Consider the following 21,590-nt stretch of genomic DNA (forward strand, 5'->3'; position numbering starts at 1 on the left):
AAAGTTCAAACAGGAAGCAGGTGGAGCTAACTCTAAATGGCACAAATCTTTTGAAGCTTCAAGGCCTGCCTCCGGTATCATACTTCCTCTAGGAAGGCCATCCCTCCTAAACCTTCCCAAACAGCCACTAACCGGGAACCTAACTATGGGAAATATCTCATTTAGACTGCCATACTGAGTGAGACTGAGGGGGTGCATGGGAGAATGGCTAGAGACTTAACTGGACTGAAGGAGGAAGAGAGCTGCTGACCACAGAAAGCACAGTAAACAGTGCCTTGCCAACTCCTGAGCACCACAGATTAAGCCTCCGTCTATACCACCATGCTCAGAGGTACATGATATCAGTGACTACATTTACTCTAGATCCTGGAGAGTATGAAGGGACCCCTTCTTCATGGGTCTACCTCCCATAATGTTAGGATAGGAGGTGGATAAGAGAGAAGTAACACAAGGGGGAATCTCAGACCTTGACTGGAAATGCAGACACACCCCTTGCCTCCAACCACCCATACTCCTCCATCTCAGACCTTTGCTACTTCTTATTTCTCATTCTCAGCCTTCTCCTTGACCTCAGAAGCTGCCAAGCTTCAGCCACCTGTCCTCTTCCTCCTCCTCATTACAGTGGAGGGGAAGTGCCATCTTTGCCCCTTGAGCTTCTCTCATAGAAAAGACTCTGTGAGCAGTGATGTCATAGGCAGCTGGGCTAGCCCACCAAATGCAATTTACCCACTATTTTGCAGAAATGTAAGCTGTATTTCCATGTTCCATAGAGAATGGAAAAAAAAACGATAAGAAATAGCCCCATTTTATTCAAAACGGAGAAAGCAATTTCTTCATTAGGTGTTTGAGATTTCCTAGAGGAACCTGGAAACCCACATCTCAAGAATGAGACAGTGCTTAGTAAAACATTTCTTAGTAAAACATTTCAAAGCAATAGCATTGATTCAAATTTCTAACAACTAGCCAATCTTTCACCGGTTTTATTTAGTCGTTTTTTTTTTTTCCTGTTAATGTAATTAACAGGAAAAAATTAACTAATGTAATTAGTTACCTGCAGTTTTAACTTCAAACTCTCACCCATTTATAGTTTTCTTATTTTTCTTTTGGTTTATCCTTTTTTATTTTCCCCCTTTGCTTCCTCTCTCCTGACCACACCTTCTTTTAGTACTGTCCTGTCCTCTCTTCTTCATCTCTCTATTTCTCCCCCTCTTCTGTCTGTTGGCTCTTCTCCCTATCAAAAAAATGAGACATACAAGTTTAATTTTATATTTACCCACAAATCATAGGTTTCAAGCTGACCAAATCACTAAAAACCGTTACATCTAGCCAACGAAATCTTAGGGCACTGGATTCCTGAAAAGGTTAGCTACCCTGTTGGTTACTGCCTTGTTGCTGAGACAAAATACTCCACAGAAGAACCTTAAAGGAGGAAAGGTTTGTGTTGGCTCATGGTTTCTGAGGGATCTCAGTTCACGGTGGTAAGGAGGCCATGGCGGTCAGAGTGGCTACACCCTTGATAGCAGCAATATACGGCAGAGACAGGAAGAGGTGAGTACTAGACCCAAACCAGAGATGGGTGTTTTCAAAGGCGTGTCATAGGCGAGCCGCTGCTGCCAGCCAGGTAAGCAGAGAAGAGCTGTTCACAGGGTGATGGCCCAGAAAATGAAAGCTGACAACTCAACCCAGCTGGGCCCTTCTTCATCTGTGACTCTTAGTGGTTTTAAAGCCACCAAATTAACTAAGTGGGTGGAACGTTTTCGTTAAACTCCAGATCGTTGCATTAACAGAATAAATGACTAATAAGTAAAACCAGCCAGGGGTTAGAAATGTTAATCAATGCTATTGCAATATTAGTAAATGCTGAGAGCCCCAAACACTGGCCTGCGGTGGGTGGAGCATCCAGACTCAGAGCATATGAGTCACTTGCCACTCGAGAATAAGGTGCAAATGATGAAATGAAGCTTCTGCCTCCCCAATCTCCCTGTGTTCTGTACTCTTTCTTCACTTCTCTGCTCACAGGCTTTTAAGCTTTCAGCCTTACAGACATTAGATGAACAATTCTTTAAAAACAATTTCTTTATTTATTTTACATGTATTTACATTTATTTTACATGTATTTGTGTATTTTACATATATTTGTTTGTGTTACATATGCCATGTACATGGTTCCTTTGGAGGCCAGAGAGGTTTTTTTTTTTTTTTTTTATTCGTCCATCAAGGGGCTTCTGGACCCAAATCTGGGCCCTCTTCAAGAACAGCCAATGCTCTTAACAGCTGAGCCATTTCTGTAGTATATGAACAGCATTTCTATAGGAGGCAAAAACGTAGACATTTAAACTGCTGTTTATAGACGTTGATTTCGTGTGTGTGTGTGTGTGTGTGTGTGTGTGTGTGTGTGTGTTGTAGCTCAAAGGACAACTTGTGAGAGTTGATTCCCTCAGTCTACATTGTAGGAGCCAGAGGTTGAACTCAGGTTGTCAGGCTTGGTGGTAATTTCCTCCACCTGTGGAGCCGTCAATGATTTCTTGAGGCCAGTGAGAAGTCTGTCGTTTACTGTACCCAGTCAGCCCTAGTGACAACACAGCCAGCAGTGATGTGAGTCAAACCCTGCACGGAGGAATTCAAGCAAAATATGAGAAGCTGGCTCTGTGCTCCAAAGCCCCAGGGAATGCTACTGTCTGTGGTTATGTGTGCAATATCCACAGGTAATGAGCAGATCTTGTCAGAAGGCCTTCTGAGGTGGAACAAATCATCACCTCAAGATGGTGATAAAGGGCACATTTTAATTATGTGTTAAAACATACTCACTAGTTTTAATTATTAGTAGTTGTGGAGTAAGAGCTTAGGCTTCCAGAGCTAGATATGTATTTGTTGTATTCAGTGTTGGCGAACACCATTCCAGTCCCTGCTCTACCAAAGCACAATAACACTGAGTTGTTTTCCCAGTTCAATTGGTAGCTGGTATATTTTTCTAAGTCTTGTTACGGCAGTTTGCAGACTCTCAGGGGAAAAGGGCCCGAGGAAGGAGAGAGAAAGAAAGCAGGCAGGACTAGGCCATGTTTTGCCAGTGCTAACAGTCAGCAAAGAATGTCAGAATTTTTTTCATAATTGGATTTTGCCCAGCTGTTCTCCAGGTAGCTATTGCTGCTTGGTCAGCAACAGGCTCTAAACTGCACGTTTTTAATCTTTTTGTTTTTCTTCTCCAAGATGTAGGTGATGGATGATGATTGGGGTGTGGAAGTTTTCCATTGGGGTGCTTTGGTGTTGAGCAATTTCCAGTGAAAAAGCTGAAACAAGTTCACCCCTTTGTCTCTACTGATGAATGGAGTTAGGTGTGTATGCATGCAAGAGGGAGACTACTGCAGAGAAAACCTTGGACTTGCTCTAATTTATTATTTAGGAACTGAATTATTCACAATTGTCAATATTTGACAAATGACTTACAACTTGAAATATACTTTACAGTTCCTGGCATGACAGGCTGTTGAAACAAAACTGTCAATGACTGTTGCTTGAACTTTAATGAGGCAGACTACCAGCGAGCATATCATTCTTTTGTCTTTCTTCTTCTGCCCTTTGAAACATTCTCATATGTGTAAACAGTGGTGATCCTACAAGATGGACTCATCTTCACAAAGGTGAAACAACAACCACATAGAAGAATTGCTCTTAGAAACATTATTGTGAGTGTCTGTTTCAGAAGAAAGATGGTATATTAGTTATTTTCTCATTGCTATGACTAAATACCCTGGCAAAAACAACTTAAGGGTTTCCTTTGGCTTACAGTTCCAGAGGGATATGGTCCATCATATTGAGAGAAAGCTTGACAGCAGGCAGATGAAGCATGGCAGCAGGCAGGGAATGTATGGTGGCAGGAGAAGGAGGCTGGCTGGTTGTACTCCTCAAGGAGGAGAGAGTAAACAGGAAGTAGGGCCATACATTAAAGACACACTCCAATGACCCACTTCCTCCTGCAAAATGCTACCTCCTAAGGTTTCATCATCTCCCTAAATTACCAGCTAGAGACCAAGTGTTCAGACACAGGAACCTCTGGAGGACATTTCACATTCAAACCACAATAGGTGACTGTACTTAGGAGAGAAAGTCTGTTTCTCCTGCCCTTGAATCTGGGATGATTTGCATATATATTGGCTAATAGAGTATGGCAGACATGATTGTGGGGTTAAACAGTCCAAGCTCACTTCTGGGTTTTGAAAACCCATCAAACCCTGAGCTTTATATTCTACCAATCCCTGAGTTTGCCCCAAGCTCAGGACTTGAAATCTCACCAGTCCCCACCCTGGAAATATGCATTCTGGAAAACTCCATCTCCAAGAAACCCTAAATAAAGCCTGTTTCCTGCTCAGTTTTCTGCTGCTTCTCACCCAAGCAGAAGCAGCGACCCTCTTGTGTCTTTTCCAATAAATCTCTTGTGTAAGATCTGTCCTGCAGTGTGATTTTGTGCTATTCCTTGGCTCCCAACTGTCAAGATATCCTTCCCTCCAGAGCTTTAGCACAATGTGTGCATTGGGGAAACCTTTCCCCTCAGAACTGTAACACTTAGAATGATTATATGTCAATTGAAGCTAAGTTTTAAGTTGACTGGCCTTAGCGTTTTGGAAGCTGAGAAAAAAGACAGATTGCCCTAAAATCAGTGTGTCATGAGAAGTTTGAGACCCATGGAGACACTTGAATAATGGAATGGCACATGGAGAGAAAGGTCAAGAAACGCTGGGCTGTTTGCCATAAGGAAGCCATTTTGAAAGGTGGCCCTGCAGGACATATGCCCCAGCAAATCAGTACATGGGTCAGCCATTAGCAGAGCTTTCCTGAAACTCCCGACCCTCAAAAGCTAGACAATGAAGTGGCTGTTTTAGGCCATTGAAGTGACAGAGAATAACATCTATGGCTTGAGAACTTTAAAGAGATCCGGGGCTAATTTTTGAAATCTGTCACAGGCACTTTTATATAAGGAGATTTGCAGGTGAGCTGTGGGCAGCCTCATGTGGTCCATTCTCAGAGAGTGCACATAAAGAGTGACTTAAAACAGGTAGTTTTAGGTAGTAGTTAATGACAACTGTGGGAAGTGAAAGAATTTACCAATGTCTCTTTGAAGGCTGGGAGGAAATTCATATTCCTCCCAGCCTTGAGTGTAGGTATCCTTTTTTTTAATTGTTTATTTTGTGGTTTTTCAAGACAGAGTTTCTCTGTGTGGCCTTGGCTGTCCTGGAACTAGCTCCATAAATGGGGCTGGCCTCAAACTCACAGAGATCCATCTGCCTCTGCCTCTGCTTCCCCTGTGCTGGAACTAAAGGTGTGTGCCACCGCTGAGTCTAGGTATCTTGACTGTACTAATTTATGTTAACCAAGGATTTGTTTTTCTTCTGGGTTATGCCTTAAATTTAGACCTGTGTTAACTGTAGCTTGAGTACTGCCTCTTTTCTTGGGGGAGATAGTGTTGAAGGATAGAGATATGTTACTTCTGCCTCCCTGGATTCATGTCTTCTTGCTGCCGCAGAAGCCTGGGCTCCCCACTTTGCTGTTTCTCATCCTAAAAGAACTTCATATATTGAGTATGAGATCTTTTTTTCTCATTTCTTTTCTTTCTACCCCAAACCTGAATGAAAGTAATTTCAAATAGTCTAAATTTTGATATTTTAAGTGACTATTGAGTCATTTCCCCTAATTTATATGAGCCAGACAACATGAATTGAATAAGACTATATTTAGTAAATATTACAGCTCTTTGGAAAAGTTATATGCACGGGAGACTGTGTCTATGAAACTGGAAGGGGTGATAATATAATCTTTGCTAAAACGTATCAACAATGATCTGAAAGGTTGGATTTAGGAGTATAAAATACCAAGTCAAACAATTTCGTGAAAGAGACATATGCAAAACTGGCTCTTGCATTCAATAAGACAATTCCTCTCCTTCTAGGTGGCACGAGTGAGGTTCTGGAGCATCATTTAACTCCAATGTTGTGAGCTGGAGGTATGACACAACTGGAAAACCCTCAGGGATCCCGGGCCACGGGCAAAAACATAATGTCAAAGCTAAGGAGGTGGAAATCTTATTTTCCTATTGTGAACAGACCACACCTAGAGTCACAATTGTTGTGGAAATGGATATTAGACTCAAGAGGGCTTCTCTACCTTGGCTAGTTCCCAAACAACTGAGACAGAGACCTCTTGGATTTATAAAAGCTTTAAGGCACAGTTACTGGGCAGGCATCAACTCTCTAAACTGTTTTTTCTATTTCCCAGCTACACACCCCAAGTTACTTACCATAAAAGTTCCTGCCTGGTTTGCTTCTGTTCCCTCAGTCTGTCCTCAGAGCAGACTTCTCTTGTCCACTTGCTCATCGCCCCTACTCCCTCATGGCGACTTCCTTCTCTCCAGCTTCCTTTCGTCCTGCTGCATCTTCTCCTTCCTCTCTCCTCCTCCAGCCTTGTAGTGGTCTGCATCACCTAAGCCCCACCTACTTCTCTTCTACCCAGTTACAGGCTTCTAGCTATTTTATTAACCAATTAACTTTAAATTAGGTAGAGCAAGGTTTACACACAAAAAAGGACCAATGTATGTAGGAATGTGGTCGTCTCGACTGCAACCAGATATTGGGTGACAGTAATTAGCACCAGACCAAACCCCCAACACACATATGCAGGGAAGGGGCTACACCTACGTTTTATTCGGTGCACAGAAGATTCGGGAGAGAGTCTAATCATGTCATATGGGGATCTAAAGAAGGATCTGGTAGTATTTGGATGGACACAAGAAGATGGAGTAGGTTAGTTCTGAGGGTTACCCCAGCTATGGGTGGAAGTAACAGGGACAGAGGGCTCAATTTGTCTTTTTTTCTTTTCTTTTCTTTTCTTTTTTTTTTTTCAAGAAATGGACATCCAGGGAAACAGCTTTACGGAGTATGAACTTCTGGGCTCCAAAGATTTTAAAAACAAGCCACAGATTATTCTGGAAGTTTGTGTGTTAAGAGAAAGAATTAGACAGGGCAACTACAAAGGTATGGAGGCAGTATCGAGGCTTCGTTGGCCCTTTGAAATTTAATTCAAGCACGAGTACTGAAAGTGAAACCTGTTTTCTTCTAAAAGGGTCTTTGTTTCTATAGGTGCCAGGTTGACACCTCCAATGCTCACTCCTAGCCTACTGCAATTCTACCTCCATTGCTCCATTGCAAACACAGCAGAGGAACCAGCTTATACCTCTCCTGGTTGGACTGGAACCACACCTACATAGCCAGCACCACCCACTGGCTTTGTGGAACAGCATGAAATCTGTTTGTTGTCCCTGCTGAGGAAAAGAGGGAGGGATGTCTGGTAGAGGATAGCCTCATTGCCTGAAAATAACTTGTCTTGAGAAAATCTTATTTTCTAAGTAAAGAACTAGAGATTTTCATACTAAATAGGGAAAAGAAGGGGGGACAAAAAAACCCCAGTAAGTTAAGCATCGTTTTGAAAACTGGAACTAAATATTCACTCATTAATTTCATTCCACAAACTTAGTTAACTTGGTAGATACAAATTTTAACCCTGAGGTTATGATGGTGAATAAGACCCAAGGACCTTTGTTCTGATTGTTCATAAACAATCATATGCTGAATGGATTGGCATTCAGTACAGAGTTGATGGAGCAAATAAAGTGGAGAAGAGTGACAGGTGATTCCAGGCTTGGGAGAGTTTCAGGAAGATGTCCTTAGCTCACAGTTGAACATCCCAGCTAAAGAATGGCATTCCCACAGGCCATAGGGTAGGGATAATGTTCACCTGTTATCACTACAAGGGGGACCTATGTGGTTAGATAGTTCAGTCACCGCTCCCCCCACCCCCAGCAGAACAGATATAACCTGATGAAAGTATAACAAGATTCTTAGCTTTCATTCCAGATTTAATTGAAAGAGCAACTTAATTCTTAGAAACATGAGAGATTATATCCTTTCCAGGAGAGGGATTATAAATCATCTTTTCTCAAGATTACTTATTTATTTGTATGTATGTGTATATGAGTGTATGTTGGCCTGGTGCATGCATACCATGGCATGTTCATGGACATCAAGACAGCCTGTAGGAGATGGTTCTTTCCTTGACCAAATCCAGGTCCTCAAGTTCAGTGCAAGAGTCTTAATTTGCTAAACCATCTTGCTGAACCCCTGAAAATATTTAATAGTGCAAATGAAGAATCTTTGTCTCACATTCAACACCCACTGTATTATAATTATAAAAACACAACATTTACACAATTAACTAAGGGTTTCGTAAATCTTTCCAGGTATCTGTCTTTACTTGTTTTTATTTGATGCCATCCTTACTCTTTGGTTCCTGGTACCACATTTCCACCTGATACTGGTTTTTCAATGTTATTTAAAATGCTTCCCATGGCTTCATGATATCCAGAATCCTCTGTAAGATTTGATACTCCAGTTTCCCAAGTATCTGCACTGAATGTACACTTTAAGTTAGGTGGAACAGAGAGAGACTGTTAGACAAAAGTGGATGGGTATACAAACACATTAATTTTAGAGAGATGTGTTTGACTAGAGGTGTCTCTTGAGTCTTCACTAGATGAGGACAATAACCACTCAGAGAGTGGGGCTCCCTTCTGCCAAAGATTATAGAATAGAAATGTGAGGGAGAGGATCTAATATTTTTAATGGAAAATTATCTTCTGGGCAGGCAAGAGTCCTCTTTTCACACACCAGGAGACCTGGTTACTCCCTGGAGGACTGACAGGAAGCACCAAGCCACTGTGTCCAGGCCAATAGAGCAGGCCTCTGTTGTCTTCCGGGCATTGTAAAGATTCTGGCCCCATGCCCCGGCATCCCCCAGAAAGTGATTTCTCAGAATTGTCTGGTCCTCCAGGGATGTGCAAACATTTTAAATTGAGTTACAAAGGGAACACAACCATTGTCTATGAAGCCCATTCCAACTAGATCAACCTATTCATGTCTAGTAAAATATAAAATTCTATGATGTTTTCAAAGGTGTTGAGAAGCTGTGGAGCAGCATGGAAGCCTGGAAGTAGAAAGACAGCATTGTCTATAAAGCTATTATCCACTCACAGTCACTTGGTTTCTCTTCCAAATTTCATGTCAAATGTTGCTCATTTTTGTAATAATGAGAAGAGGGATAAAACTAGCATTTATTAACTGTTTAAAAAGTTTTAATCTCTTGGTTCCAAGACTGTCACTTAATCTTTGGAAGAATCCTTGAGACAAGTTATATCTCTATCTAAGAATGAGGAAAGTGAGTCATTGTGATTTTCTTTTTAATTATGCTACTTATAAGTGGTTGGTCTTGAACTCCTAGATTTCTTTCTTGTGCACTGCGTGATTGCTCTGTTTTGACAGAGGTAAGTTGGTATATTGGAATGGAAATTCCATGATTAAGAAGACAGTTGGAATGCAGCTGGAGAGATGGCTCAGCAGTTAAGAGTACTGACTGCTCTTCCAGAGGACCTGGGTTCAATTCCCTGCATCTTCATGGCAGCTCACAACTGTCTGTAACTCCAATATGTGAAACCATCATACAGACATACATGCAGGCAAAACACCAATGCACATTAAAAAATAAATAAATAAAAGAAAGAAGAAAAGAAAAAAAAACCCCAAACTATTGGTATTAAGTATGAAATTCAGATGTTCACCTTTGGAAAAGATAGAACTGAAACCTTTAGCATGAAGTTGAGCTAATCATGTTCAAATCTAGCCTCTTTGTTTCCCCTTACTCTATTTATTAAACTGTACACTGTACATTTTATCCGTGTGTGTGTGTGTGTGTGTGTGTATACTTATAGCAAAGGCTTCAGGTTAACAGGAACTGCACCTGACACAGTGTTTAAGTATGTGAATTGTTTGTCCATCATTCATTAGTTCATCAAACAAAGCCAGGTAATGTTTTCTCAGAACCCCTTGGTAGGCTTGAAGTTAGCTGGTATTTTTAACTTAAGTATTACAATGACCTTAAGTGAGAAACACATCCACTGAGTACATTTGTCATTCCCTTTCATTTTCAACCTGTCCACATCCTTTTGCCTACCTAAGTCCTGTTTTGAAGTTGAAGAGGTGAAATAGTTTTCCTTGCTCTTTGAATTTATCACATCCCTCCTTTCAAAACTGTGTTCTGAGCATGTCACATAAAGCCACAGGGAAGTCTGAGCCCTCTTGCTACCTTGGGAGACATTCAAGCTTCCTCACAGATCTGAGCAATAATTTCCCCCCTATCCCTTTGAACTTTCCCTGAACTGTTGTTCAGATGAGCCAAGGGCCTCCCAACGAGCCTTTTGTGATATCCATCAGTATTGTGTATTCCAAGGTGAACAGGACATCTCATTTAAAAAGGTACTTGAAAACCACTTACAAAAAAAAATATCAGATATAGGACGAGAGCAACGTAAGAATTGGATGAGTGGTAAAAATGCTGAAGTGGTTACTTGCACAGCGCTAAATGGCAGGCTTTTATTCTAGAGTATTCTTAACTTTCGGCCATAATATACCGAACCAACCCGTTTGTCTTTCTTCTGTATGAACGGTCCTTACAAGCCACGCTGGGTCTTTTTCTGCTCATGGCTTGTTGAGAACTCGTCTCTTATCGAATATCTGGATTTATGGAGCACATTTATCATTTCCTTTTACTTCCAATGGGTCCTCAGCACTTGGACGTTAACTCCTGTCTCTCAGTTGAAAGCTTCTTTCCTTCCCATCCCAGGTGGATCACTGGCGATGTTTACACAATGAACATCTGGTCCTTCCCCGCTCTGGACTACTCAGAATTGGCACCAGAGTCCGAGTGCAGGAGGAGCCTTTGAGAAACCAACAGCTTCAGACCCATTCATGGGGAGATAGTCCGCGATTAGACTTCACGTTCCCCCAACCCCCGTGACGTGTCTGCCATCTAGAACCTACTTCCACGGGACAGTACGATTAAGAACAGATGGGTAGTATAGTTTACACGCGAGGAATTAACACTTCATGAAATCTTACTTCAAAATTCCGGAGACCTGTCTTTCAGAGAGGTCGGTTTATTTCAAGTCAAGGACAACATGGCAGGAGACGCGAACAACGCGAAGAGGGCAGGACAAACATCCCCAGGCAAGAATAAGGCGGGGTGGGGGTGGGGCTCATAGGCCCTCCCTTCCCCTAACAGAGCAGCCTCTATCCGAGGGAACCGCATTTGTGAGTTCATCTCTCCATCGTTTGTGAAGGTGCTGGGCTGCTGGGGGTCTAGGGGTCCACCTCCCCGCACCAGCTAGGGCCTGGAAAGCATTCTATACTCGATCACTCACAGCTTCTGTGGTCCTGAGCTGGGCGCTTCCTCCAGCAGAATGAAATAACAAGAGCTCAGAACGACCTGTAGGGGATACAGCCGGCCCTTGGGAGCCTCTTTTGTTCTAGGCAATAAAAGCCAACACACTGTGAAAATAAGACAAAACTCTCCCTCTCCCCTTTCTCGATCCCTCCTTGCTTTCAGAAAAAAGCGATGGATGCATCTTTGCACCCCACCCATCCCCGGGGCGCGGGGGTGGGGGAGGTATCAAGCCATGGGAGGCGGGCATTGCATCCACTCGGGGGACATCTGTATTGCCAGCCCAGGTTGAGGTGGCAGGCTTGAGCGGCTTGGATTCCCTGTCGCTCCTAGCGGGCTACCAGGGTTGCGCGGAGCCTCCCCAGCGTCCTGCGGCTGCAACCCCGGGTCGCACGCCGCGGCGCCCCGCCCCATCGTCCCTGCAGCCTCGCGGGCTGCTGGGCTTTGTGGTTCGCCCGTGCCGCTGGGCCCCTGCTGGGGGTGTCGTCAGGAGCATGTGCAGACAGCAGCCCAAGGTAGAGCGAGCGTGCGGGGCAAGCCCTAAGACTTGCCTGGCAATGCCATGTTTGTGTGCATGCTCTAACTCGGGGAGAGCAATTAGGGAGACGGCTCCCCGGCCGGACTTGGCTCATGTTTTCTTGTTTCTGTTTCAGCCTTCAGGATAATTCCTTCGGCAGCGCTGCTGTAACTGAGTAAGTGATTCTTGCCATTACAATCGACTTGCGTGCCTGTCTCCGAAACAACTATGGTGAAGGTACCCCGGTCCCCAGCCCCTCTTCCCAAGCGATGCATTGTCTCCTAGAACCTGGGGCTGCGAGGCTGGCGGGGGCCCCACAAACCTCACACAGGTTGCAGCCAGTATTTTAGCAGCTGCGGGGCGGGGGTGGGGGGGGGGGGACGGGGACGGGGACGGGAAGGGGAGTAGCATTAAACCTAGCTGATTACTGCGGGAAGCCCCATGCTCCAAAATATGCTATCTTGGAGCTTAGCTTAAAAAAAAAAAGGTACATGTCAGAAAGGAAGCTTGGTTGTATTTTGCCAACATGAATGTCAGTTTTCATGGCGTGCTTGCTGGGTACATTTGCCCCAAATAGACGGATGTGAGAGAACTGGAGTTTAATTCCAGCATATTTACAGCGAGTAAACTTATCACCCCTCTCTCTGTGTACAGATTTTTAAGACCCAGTGCAATCAACTTTTCTAGATGCCTTCTGTCATTTTTTTTTTCTCGTCTGACCTCAATATTGTGATTAGAGAGAAACGTCTTACTAACAACAGTTCAAAGCGTGGGGGGGGGGTGATGGTGTTTTTTACTCAAGGGCAGTTCATGTTGATGTGTGTGTGTGTGTGTGTGTGTATGTGTGTTGATACTTAGAGTGCTTCGTTTATATTCTGGTCATCTCTCCCTTAATATATTCTTGATAATATAATCTATGCATCAGAAACGAATGTGGCATACATTCTGCGGGCACTACCTGTGATTTACATGTAGCTGGGTGTATACACTGTACGTATCCCATCTAGCCATCTTAGCATAGAGGAATTCAAGTTTACTTCTGGGGTCTTCTCATGAGAGCCACTCTGGAAAAGCTTTGCAGGAGGGTGTGTGCAAAGTTGTATATTTTGCTACTTAAGAAAGCCTGAATTTCCTACAGAGGCCACAAGTGACTTGGGGGCTCTTTGCTCCCAATGAGTAGACGTGTTGGCATCCTTTGGGTTTTAGACCCTACCATTGTGGCAGAGTCTTGGAGAGGGAGGGTTGAGGTTCCACTGTGCTTCCTGGAGTCCCTTTTCCCATGCTCCTTTGCTTGTCTCTTTGCTTTGCTACTGTCTTAGTGTCTCCCTTTGAGCTCACCCTAAGTGGGGCCTCTTTAAACGTAAGACCAGGTTGGCTTTCAAAGACGCACTATGCCTACTAGGGACCCTCATCATGGCAGTGATGTTGCCCTGCCTCTTTGTTTTTCTGGAAAAAGCTGACAGAAGAGGAGAGCTAGATCTGTGGACCAAAGAAGAGGCCTGGATCTTCTGGTTAGGTGGTCATGTACTACCTCTCTTTTCCCCTGCTGGGCTCCCCACCACCACACATTTTCTGGGCCTGATTCTTGGGAGCCCTGTGTGGCTGAATTCCTAGAGTCAGCCTCAGTTACAGGCCCAGACGCTTCAAGATGGAGACTTTTACTTCCACATTTCCTATTGAGTGTGTGTTTGTGTTATGGTTAAATGATGGGGAGACTGTCGTGTCTCATCCTTGGATACTCCCCAAGGAGTTCTGATTGCATAAGATCACGTTGTTACTTTCAGAGATGTGACAGCGGTTCCTTTTAAAAGGCTGTGAGTGGTGACTGGGAAGCCATCTGGCTAATGCAAGAATCTGAGGAACTTACAACATACCCTGAACATCACAGGTGTGACACAGCTCAGATGAGAGGCATCTTAAACCTGTGGTTGTCGTACAGAACACTCTTTTATTTTTTTCTTCTCCTCTCAATAATAGGACCTGTTCCTGGATCTGTGGGCACAGTTCCTTTACCCAGCAGGACCAGAGGGTGCTGTCCTCTGACACAGACATAGCAGGTGTCCCGGAGTGTTTGGGTGAGATGTTAGTCCTGCTGAAGGAGCCCTTTCCTCTTTGCTGAGATAAGCAAGGTCCTCCCGTCCCCCCCACCCACCTCCATCACCTCCTCTCACACCACTGAAATTCCACCTGGAGAGGCTTTCTTTCGGGTGAAGGCCTCTGGTATTGATTCTTATTAAAATGGAAGTTTAAAACTCTGTGCCTTGGAAGGTGCATCCAAGCAGTCATTACTGTTTCCTATGGATTATTTTTATCAGATAGTCCAACCTGAAAGGTTGCTGCTTGGCTCGTTGTGATTGTGTGTGTATATGTGTTTGTGTGTGTGTACATGAGGGTGCCTTTGGAGGTCAGAGGTTAACATCTTGTGTCTCCTTTTATCTCACTCAACCCTCTCTCTCACTGAACGTGGAGTTCATGGATGAGTAAGATTGGTGACTAATGAGCTCTGGGGATCCTTCAGCCCAATCCTAGAGTTTTATGCTTCCCTCCACTTTGGTGGACTTTGAAGTTGCTGAGGATTCAGACTCAGGTCGTCATATCTGAGCCTGAGACAATTTCCCTGTTTCCCCAGTTGGAGGAGGTCTTGACAGAGTCGGAGGAAAGTGAAACTGGGTCTCAAAGGCAGAATCCTCTTCTTGGTTTTCCTCAGGCCTTGAAATGCCTGTGCAGATCTGGGAGAATTTAACTCAGTTTTCTATGCATTTTTCTTTTTCTCCTTCCAACATCAGCGTGACCTTAGCCTGTCCGAGACATTTGCAGTGCCTTTTCAAGATGTGTTGTTTTTAAAGTCTCTTGCTGGGTCACTGTATTTAGACCAGTGCTTGACTTGTAAAAGTTCTGCCTCCTAGCCTCTAAGCATTGGTTTACAAAATGAGCCAAACACCATTACCTGGAAAAGGGATTGGATCTTGTGAAAAATATAGACTTCCAGGCTAAGAGATAACCTGGGACGGGGTATTTGGATTGGAGTCACATCAGAGCTGGCTTGGGTTCCAAAAACCATTAGATGAAAATGTTCTAGAAGCCTACTAGTTAAAAGGCTGGGCAATGCTGTTTAAAAAGTTTACGTTACAAGAAGTTGGAGAGACAGCTCAGTAGCTAAGAGCACCAGCTGTTCTTCCAGAGGGTCCAGGTTTAATTCCCAGCACCCACATTGCAGCTCACAATTGACTATAACTCCTGTTCCAGGAGATCTGATACCTTAGTGCATACATACATGCAGGCAAACACCAATACTCAAAAACTAAAAATAAATAAGTAAAAGTTAGTATTTATTACAAGGACGGGGATGCGTTTTAGCACCCATGAAGCCCTAGGTTTGATGCCAAGCATGATATAAATCTGTATGCTGCTGGTGGTGAATACCTGTAATCTTCAGCACATTATGGTAGAGGTAGGAGGGCCAGAAGTTTAAGGTCATCCTTGGCTACACAGCAAAGTTTGAGGACAGGGTGATTACAAGAGACATTTAAAAAAACAAAACCCAACAAACAACTTCCCCATTGCAGAGGTTTACATTCTACCCTCAGAGCTGTGTGGGGCTGAGGCGGGGCCAGGCAGGAGTCTGCTCATCCTGATCAGGTAATCCAGAGAGCACTGATGCAGGTGATTCTGGGAAATTCCGCAAGAGGTTGCATCTCTGCCACTTTGCCATCAGAGGTGTGTTGCTGCAGGGGAAGAGAAGCCATTTCTTCTAGTCAGTCAAGCTGGGGTCTTTCTTCCAATTTAACTGGAGAAGATGACTTCTCCTGGATATGGCTTTAGCTCCCATTATTCCAAGAAGCCTGGTTCTCCTGTCTCCCGAGTGTCTGGGAATATAGACTGGCAATGTCATGTGACTACTGTCTGTGGGCTTGGCTGTGTGGAGCAGGAACAAGTGAAGTTCCCTGGAGTAAAGCCTTGGAATCTTGGGCAATGAGTTGGCCTCCCTGGGACTGTATTCCTTCCTAGCTATCAGGCTGGACAGAGAAGGTTGGGATGGTCATGTGGGCTGTGAACCCCACACACTCCTTCCTTTTGTTTGTGCTTGGCAGATGGAGCGAAAGTAAAAGAGGGAGAAAAGGCCCAAGTTAGAGCTGTTGCAGAGATGTCTGGACAATCTCAAGGGAAGGGCTGTGACTTAGCCTGCTGAGAAGGGATACCAAGGAATCATTTGCTGGAAGTGTCTTTAACATTTTTTTTTTTTTTTCCTTTTCACCATGGCCAACCATGAGAAAAACATTCTCCATCACAGTTCAGTCACACACTGACATGTGATTTCGGTGGCTTCTAGGAAGCAGCCATTAACCCTGCCTATGCTGACACCATCCCGGCACACCGGCCACAGAATGTTAGTGACTAGCCATTTTGTGGAGACCCCACTGTCACAGTTCCCAGTCTGAAGAGCATTGTGGGGCATGCTCCGTTACTGTAAGGCTTTTAAAAGTTGCTTTCATTGAGTTCATAATTTTGCTTACAAATATTTACACAACATACCAGGCTCCCAAACAGCTCTTTCTGAAGACATCACCATGTTGAGCTATTTCTTTGCATGAGTTTGTTTTCAAATTAGCATCTAAAGTAGCAGATTTGCTCGTAGCATTCGCATACACCCTTAGTTTTAGTCCATTGTCCTCCTCCATCCCTCACCTCATCTCTCCGCCCCTCACCTTTCCTTGTCCATATTGCATATGTTCTATTCTTTTCCCTCTCATGGACCTTTTCTAGTTTCCGACCTCCACCCTACTCGCTCCTCCACAAATGCACATACATAAACATTGGAAGTCAAGACTCACGTATGTCATGCTTTACTTTTCTGAGCCTAGGTTACCTTGCTTAAGGTAACATTTTTTAGTTTTGAGGTCCTAAGGGGGAGATCATAAAAAGGATTGGCTTTTAGGCCTCCTGTGTGGCTCTATAGTATTGTAAAAGAGCACTGTCCTCGGGGTCTCCTGGCCACTCTGTCTGAGTTGATGGTCTTCCAGAGATGGAGAGCCATGCTCATAGTTTCGCACGATAGAATCCAGTTTTATAACTGGGCCAGTGTTACACCTTGGTAAGGCCCTCCTGGGCAAGGACAAAAATGGGAAGCTGACTGAGTGGGATGTAATGGTCCCTAGGAAAGCAATCGAGACTTCTACTGAGGTCAAAGAGCTGGGATGGGGCTCCGAGGTCTATGAGGACATCCATTTCCACTGCTGGGCCAGGGATCTTGAGCTTATGTCTCCTGAGTGGCAATGAGCGCTTGTTTAAGAAATATTTCTGCTCTGCTAATTTGGTCCAGCCTTATGGGCCAGAAGGCACCTTCCACTTTGTGGATTCTGGTGCTGACTTTCCATTCTCATGCTTAGAGGAGAAAACATAAATGCACAGAGGGGAAAAATGTTATTGCCTGCTTCTCAGGCAGCATTACTGAATTCCAGGCTGTGGCTGTGGCTTGAACCCTAGTTCTTGGAAGTGGGAATTCTAGGTTTCTACATTGTATGATCTTTTCTCGTTTTACTATTGGGAAACATTGTCATTCACATTGCAAAGCCTATAGGAACTATGTGTGAATACTGATGATGAGGGAGAATGTGAAACTTAGGAATTTAATTGCTATTTTTCATGAGATAAATAGGACAGGGTTATTGGTTGTCAAAAACATGAGAGAGTGAAGAGGTTTAGATTATTCAGTCAAAATGAACATTTTGTTAACTCGATCAACTTTATTTCATTGCCGGAGGGAACAGAATATTCTCCTAGATAAAGAGGGTTCAAGTCTGTAGGTGGCCTTTGAAAATTCCCTACAGAAAAAGCCATAATTTAAAAAAAAAAAACAACAGTCTGTAAGAGAAGGGAACAGGAGCTTTCTTGAGTTAATATGTGGGCTAATTATATAGCATTTTCAGTGATGAATATTTAAATATGTTAATTGAATGTATCATAAGCACTGCATTATATTTGCACATATGTGTTTATTTGTTTTATTTTTGCCTATGCACTACACTGAATTTCTCAGAACAGGAACCAGCTCTCTCTAGAACCTTGTATCCTTTAGAAATATCATGTTACTTTGAGTATAGACATGTCTAACTTGTCTGAATCAAGAACAGAAAGAAATAGGGAAGAAAGCACATTGCTGTCACATTATGTCGATGGGTTGGACATTAAAATAAAACAAAATGAACAGGTCAGTTAGTCCTTAACCCCATTGGTCCAAATTTTCTCCTCCTTATGACGTTACAGCTTGACAAAACAAACAAGCAAACAAAAAAACAACAACAAAAAACCCCCAAACAAACAAAAACCAAAACCAACTTAGTGAAGGGTTTATTTGGGCTCACCATCTGAGGGCACCTCACCATCTGAGGGCACCGTCCATCATGATGAGCAAGGCACCAGGCAGGAGCTGGAGGAGGTTGGCCACATTTCATCCAGCAAGATGAAGCAGCAAGAGATGAATGCTGATACTCAGCTCCCTTTCTCTCAGTCTAGGTCTCCAGACCATGGAATGGTGCTGCTCACAATCAGGCTGGGCCTTTCTACATCAACTAACATAATCTAGAAACTCCTGTTCAGTCGACAGTCACTCCTAACCATCACAAAAAGTGAACTGAGCACCCGGGAATCGATAAATATGTAATAAATAGTTGTTTGTTTCTGTCCTTTAAATGTCTCAGTTTTTCTGTCTAGGGAGCAGAGTCTTTCTTAAATCAAAGATTCTATGAGCATCTGTTGGAGGTAATGCTGTGTTTGGGAGCCATGTTGGTGTCTCTAGAAAAAGAATTGTAGTTGTTTTATAAGCACAGTTATGCCTATGGGTGTTTCATGCAATAAGAAACCAATTCAAAGGACCTCAGAGGTACAAAAGACATTAAAACCTAAGGATGAAGAGGAAATAGTTATATATTAAAATTCACACGGTTGCAGAGAGTATGTGAGTCTGGCTGGGAAGGCTCCTGTTCAGAGCCGGTCCCACCTGGCTTTGGCCGGTGAAGGGTGGGTAGGAATGGAAGATGGAAAAATGTTCCAGGGTGGGGCAGGGTGGGGCAGGGTTAGCAGCGAGGAAGAGGAACAAAGACTCCTTCCTACCAATGAAGAACAACACTCTTATCCCAGATTCCCCCAGGGAGTTCGAGACACCGGGGATTTTTCAGTGTGGAAGAGCCAAGATTTTTCATCAGGTTAATTAGGAAGTCTTGTGAAAGATATAGTTCAAAGGTAGTGGTTGCTGTTTCAGCGTGGGGCACGGGACAGGGTTCCTGATGCTGATGGTGATGAGATCTCTTCTGAGAGCACATCTCTTGGAGCCTGATGTCCCCATGCTGGGAGCTCCTTGGCCTTAGTGAGAGCTTGTCAGCTCAGACCAGTGGTTCTTAACCTGTGGGTCAAGACCCCCTTGGAGGTTGACCGACCCTTTCACAGGGGTCCCGTGTCAGTTTTCCTACATATCGGATGGTTACATTATGATTCATAACAGCAGTGAAACTACAGCTATGAGACAGCAACAAGACAATGTGATTGAGGGTTGCCACAACAGGAGGAACATGAGGGGCCGAGGCATTGCTACAAGAACCACTGGCTTAAACGTTGTCTGCAGTGCTGTGGAGGTGAAAAGTCACAGCTGGTCCAAAGCTTTGAGGAACAGGTCGGCATTGTATTGCTGCCTGGCTGACATTCAGAAATTGGAGCCGGCTGTTTGTTCTTGTATTTTTCTTCGGGGAGGCAGTGGTGAGGACCATTGCATTTTATGATCTTCCATGCTAATCTCCACTCAGCTCTAGTTTTTGGCTGCTTCTACTGAAGCGGACGTTTGTGTCTGACAGGCTGTTCTCCCTCTTGCTTCAGGTGTGACGAAGACAGAGTCTCTTTACATGAAGACGAGGACGCTTGCTCCGGGCTCAGGTAGGTCTTATCCTTGGTCTTGATTAGTGAGCAAAAGAGATCATCTGCATCTCGAGACTCTTTGAATTCAAACATCTTCTCTCCGACCAAGCTCATCTTCTTGGGAGAGTGTAGTGTGTCAGCTCTCAGATCCCCAGAACAGAGCCTTGTACTGGGCACTTCTCAGTTAAAATCGAGAACACGCCCATCATTATTTACCAAACATGTTATTGAATGTATTGGACTTCATGACTGAGGGATCGGGATTCCTACCTGAAGGAGTAAAAGATGCTGTTGATTCCTTTTTCTGGAAAGAACGCAGTAGCTGCCTAGAACTCCACTATGCCCCGGTACAGGCGGTACACCTCACTAGAATGGGTTAACTTCCTAACCCTGGCTTGACTCTAATGTCTAAAGCCACTGGTGACATAGAAAAAAAGTTTAATTGTTATCATTCAGATCACCGCCACTGTTTTTATTTGTTTTCCCAGTTACTAACCCATTTATTGGGTGTTCCACCTGAGCTTAATTGTTTTGGATACATTTATTTATGCCCCTCCATCTGTTCTCTGCACCTGGCCCAACAGTCTTGGTGTTGCCCTCCCTTCCCCCAGCACAGGGAGTTCAGTCTTCACCTGTAGGAAGGTGTATGTTGAGTGAAAAGTTGGGGACCCTTCCTTCCCTGGACTTCCTTCCCTGGTTTCATGTGTCTGAGCCTGCGTGGGCGGGCGGGGTGAAATCACTTCTTTCTTGGCTGCCTGTGGTGAAAACAGCTGGGAAAGTGGCTGCCCTCAGTGACCTGCCAGCGAGTTATGGGATATGGATAGTCTAAGGCCAAGAACCCAATTTATACCCTCATTTAGTTATGGCTGCAGTTGCTTATTTCCTAGCAATATGGAAAGGAAAATGCAGAGATTTAAGAAAGTCAAGTGGTTTCAAAGGAGAACATCGCCCTTTGGGGGCATTATATGGAACTTGATGGTTGAGTGAAAAGTACCATCTCTGTCAGAACTGAGAAGATGTGTGCATGTGAGATGGGGAATTGAACCTAGGACCTTGAATAAGCAAGACAATTACTCTGCCACTAAGCTATATCCCTAGCCCTACTCTTCCTTTCCCTTTTTGTTTTGAGATATGGTTAGGTTTCCCAAGCTGGCCTTGAATTTTTGATCTTCCTGCCTCAGCTTCTAAAGTGAGAAGCTGGGGTGGCAAGCCTGTGTCCTCAGTGACTCAGCCCTGAGGGAACCCACAGATTGGGATCTCGTTCTACGTTGTGTCCAGGCATTGCTCTAATGCCTGGTTAGGGAAAATTTATCACTTGATTTTAAAATTGTCTGGATGACTTGCCCCTTCTCCAAACAGATCTGCAGTTGTAAACCATCTTTGCCAATGGATAGGGAAGCATAAACATCTTGAACCAAAGATTCAGCCTAAGAGGCTGAGACTGTTCGATCATTCTGGGAGTGTTTGAGTTGGCCTGTCTGCTCGGTGTGCTGTTTAACCACAGCACTTTAGAATCTAAATCTGCAAATTTGGGATCTCAGTACCTAACCTGAAGGTCTTGCATTGTGATTGCGGGAGGGAAATAAGATATGCATGAAAGCAAAGCGTTTTCAAGTGAAGACTGGAGAGGGAGAGTGATGGGAAGAACGAAATTCGTGGGACCTGTCCCCAGTTTGCCCGAAGCCCTAAATTCAATCCCGGGCATTGTGAGAAACCAGCATTGTTATACATGTTTGTAATCCTCGCACTTGGTGGGTGAAGGAGGGACGATAGGATTCGAAGTTCAGGGTCACCTTTGAGTACCAGTGAGTTCATGGTCAGTCTGGGATATGTGAGATCCTGACTAAAAAAT

At 44.0% G+C, this 21,590-nt stretch overlaps 1 protein-coding gene across 3 annotated transcripts in view; it reads left to right on the top strand.

Annotated features, from left to right (window-relative positions):
- The first annotated feature begins 11,723 nt into the window (after nt 1-11,723).
- Fam13c (family with sequence similarity 13 member C) overlaps nt 11,724-21,590 on the top strand; it is a 101,724-nt gene continuing 91,857 nt past the window's right edge. For 2 of the 3 annotated variants that reach the window (XM_055598926.1, XM_055598927.1), the window contains exons 1-2: nt 11,878-12,008; nt 19,700-19,756. In XM_055598926.1, the coding sequence (XP_055454901.1) occupies nt 11,947-12,008; nt 19,700-19,756 (119 nt within the window). In that variant the 5' untranslated portion in view covers nt 11,878-11,946. Of the gene's footprint in view, nt 11,832-11,877; nt 12,009-19,699; nt 19,757-21,590 lie in introns of those variants that run through there. The other variant, XM_055598929.1, reaches the window with a different exon arrangement.

Source organism: Psammomys obesus, unplaced genomic scaffold, assembly GCF_907164565.1.
Source record: "Psammomys obesus unplaced genomic scaffold, mPsaObe1.curated_primary_1811, whole genome shotgun sequence".
Classification (NCBI taxonomy): domain Eukaryota; kingdom Metazoa; phylum Chordata; class Mammalia; order Rodentia; family Muridae; genus Psammomys; species Psammomys obesus.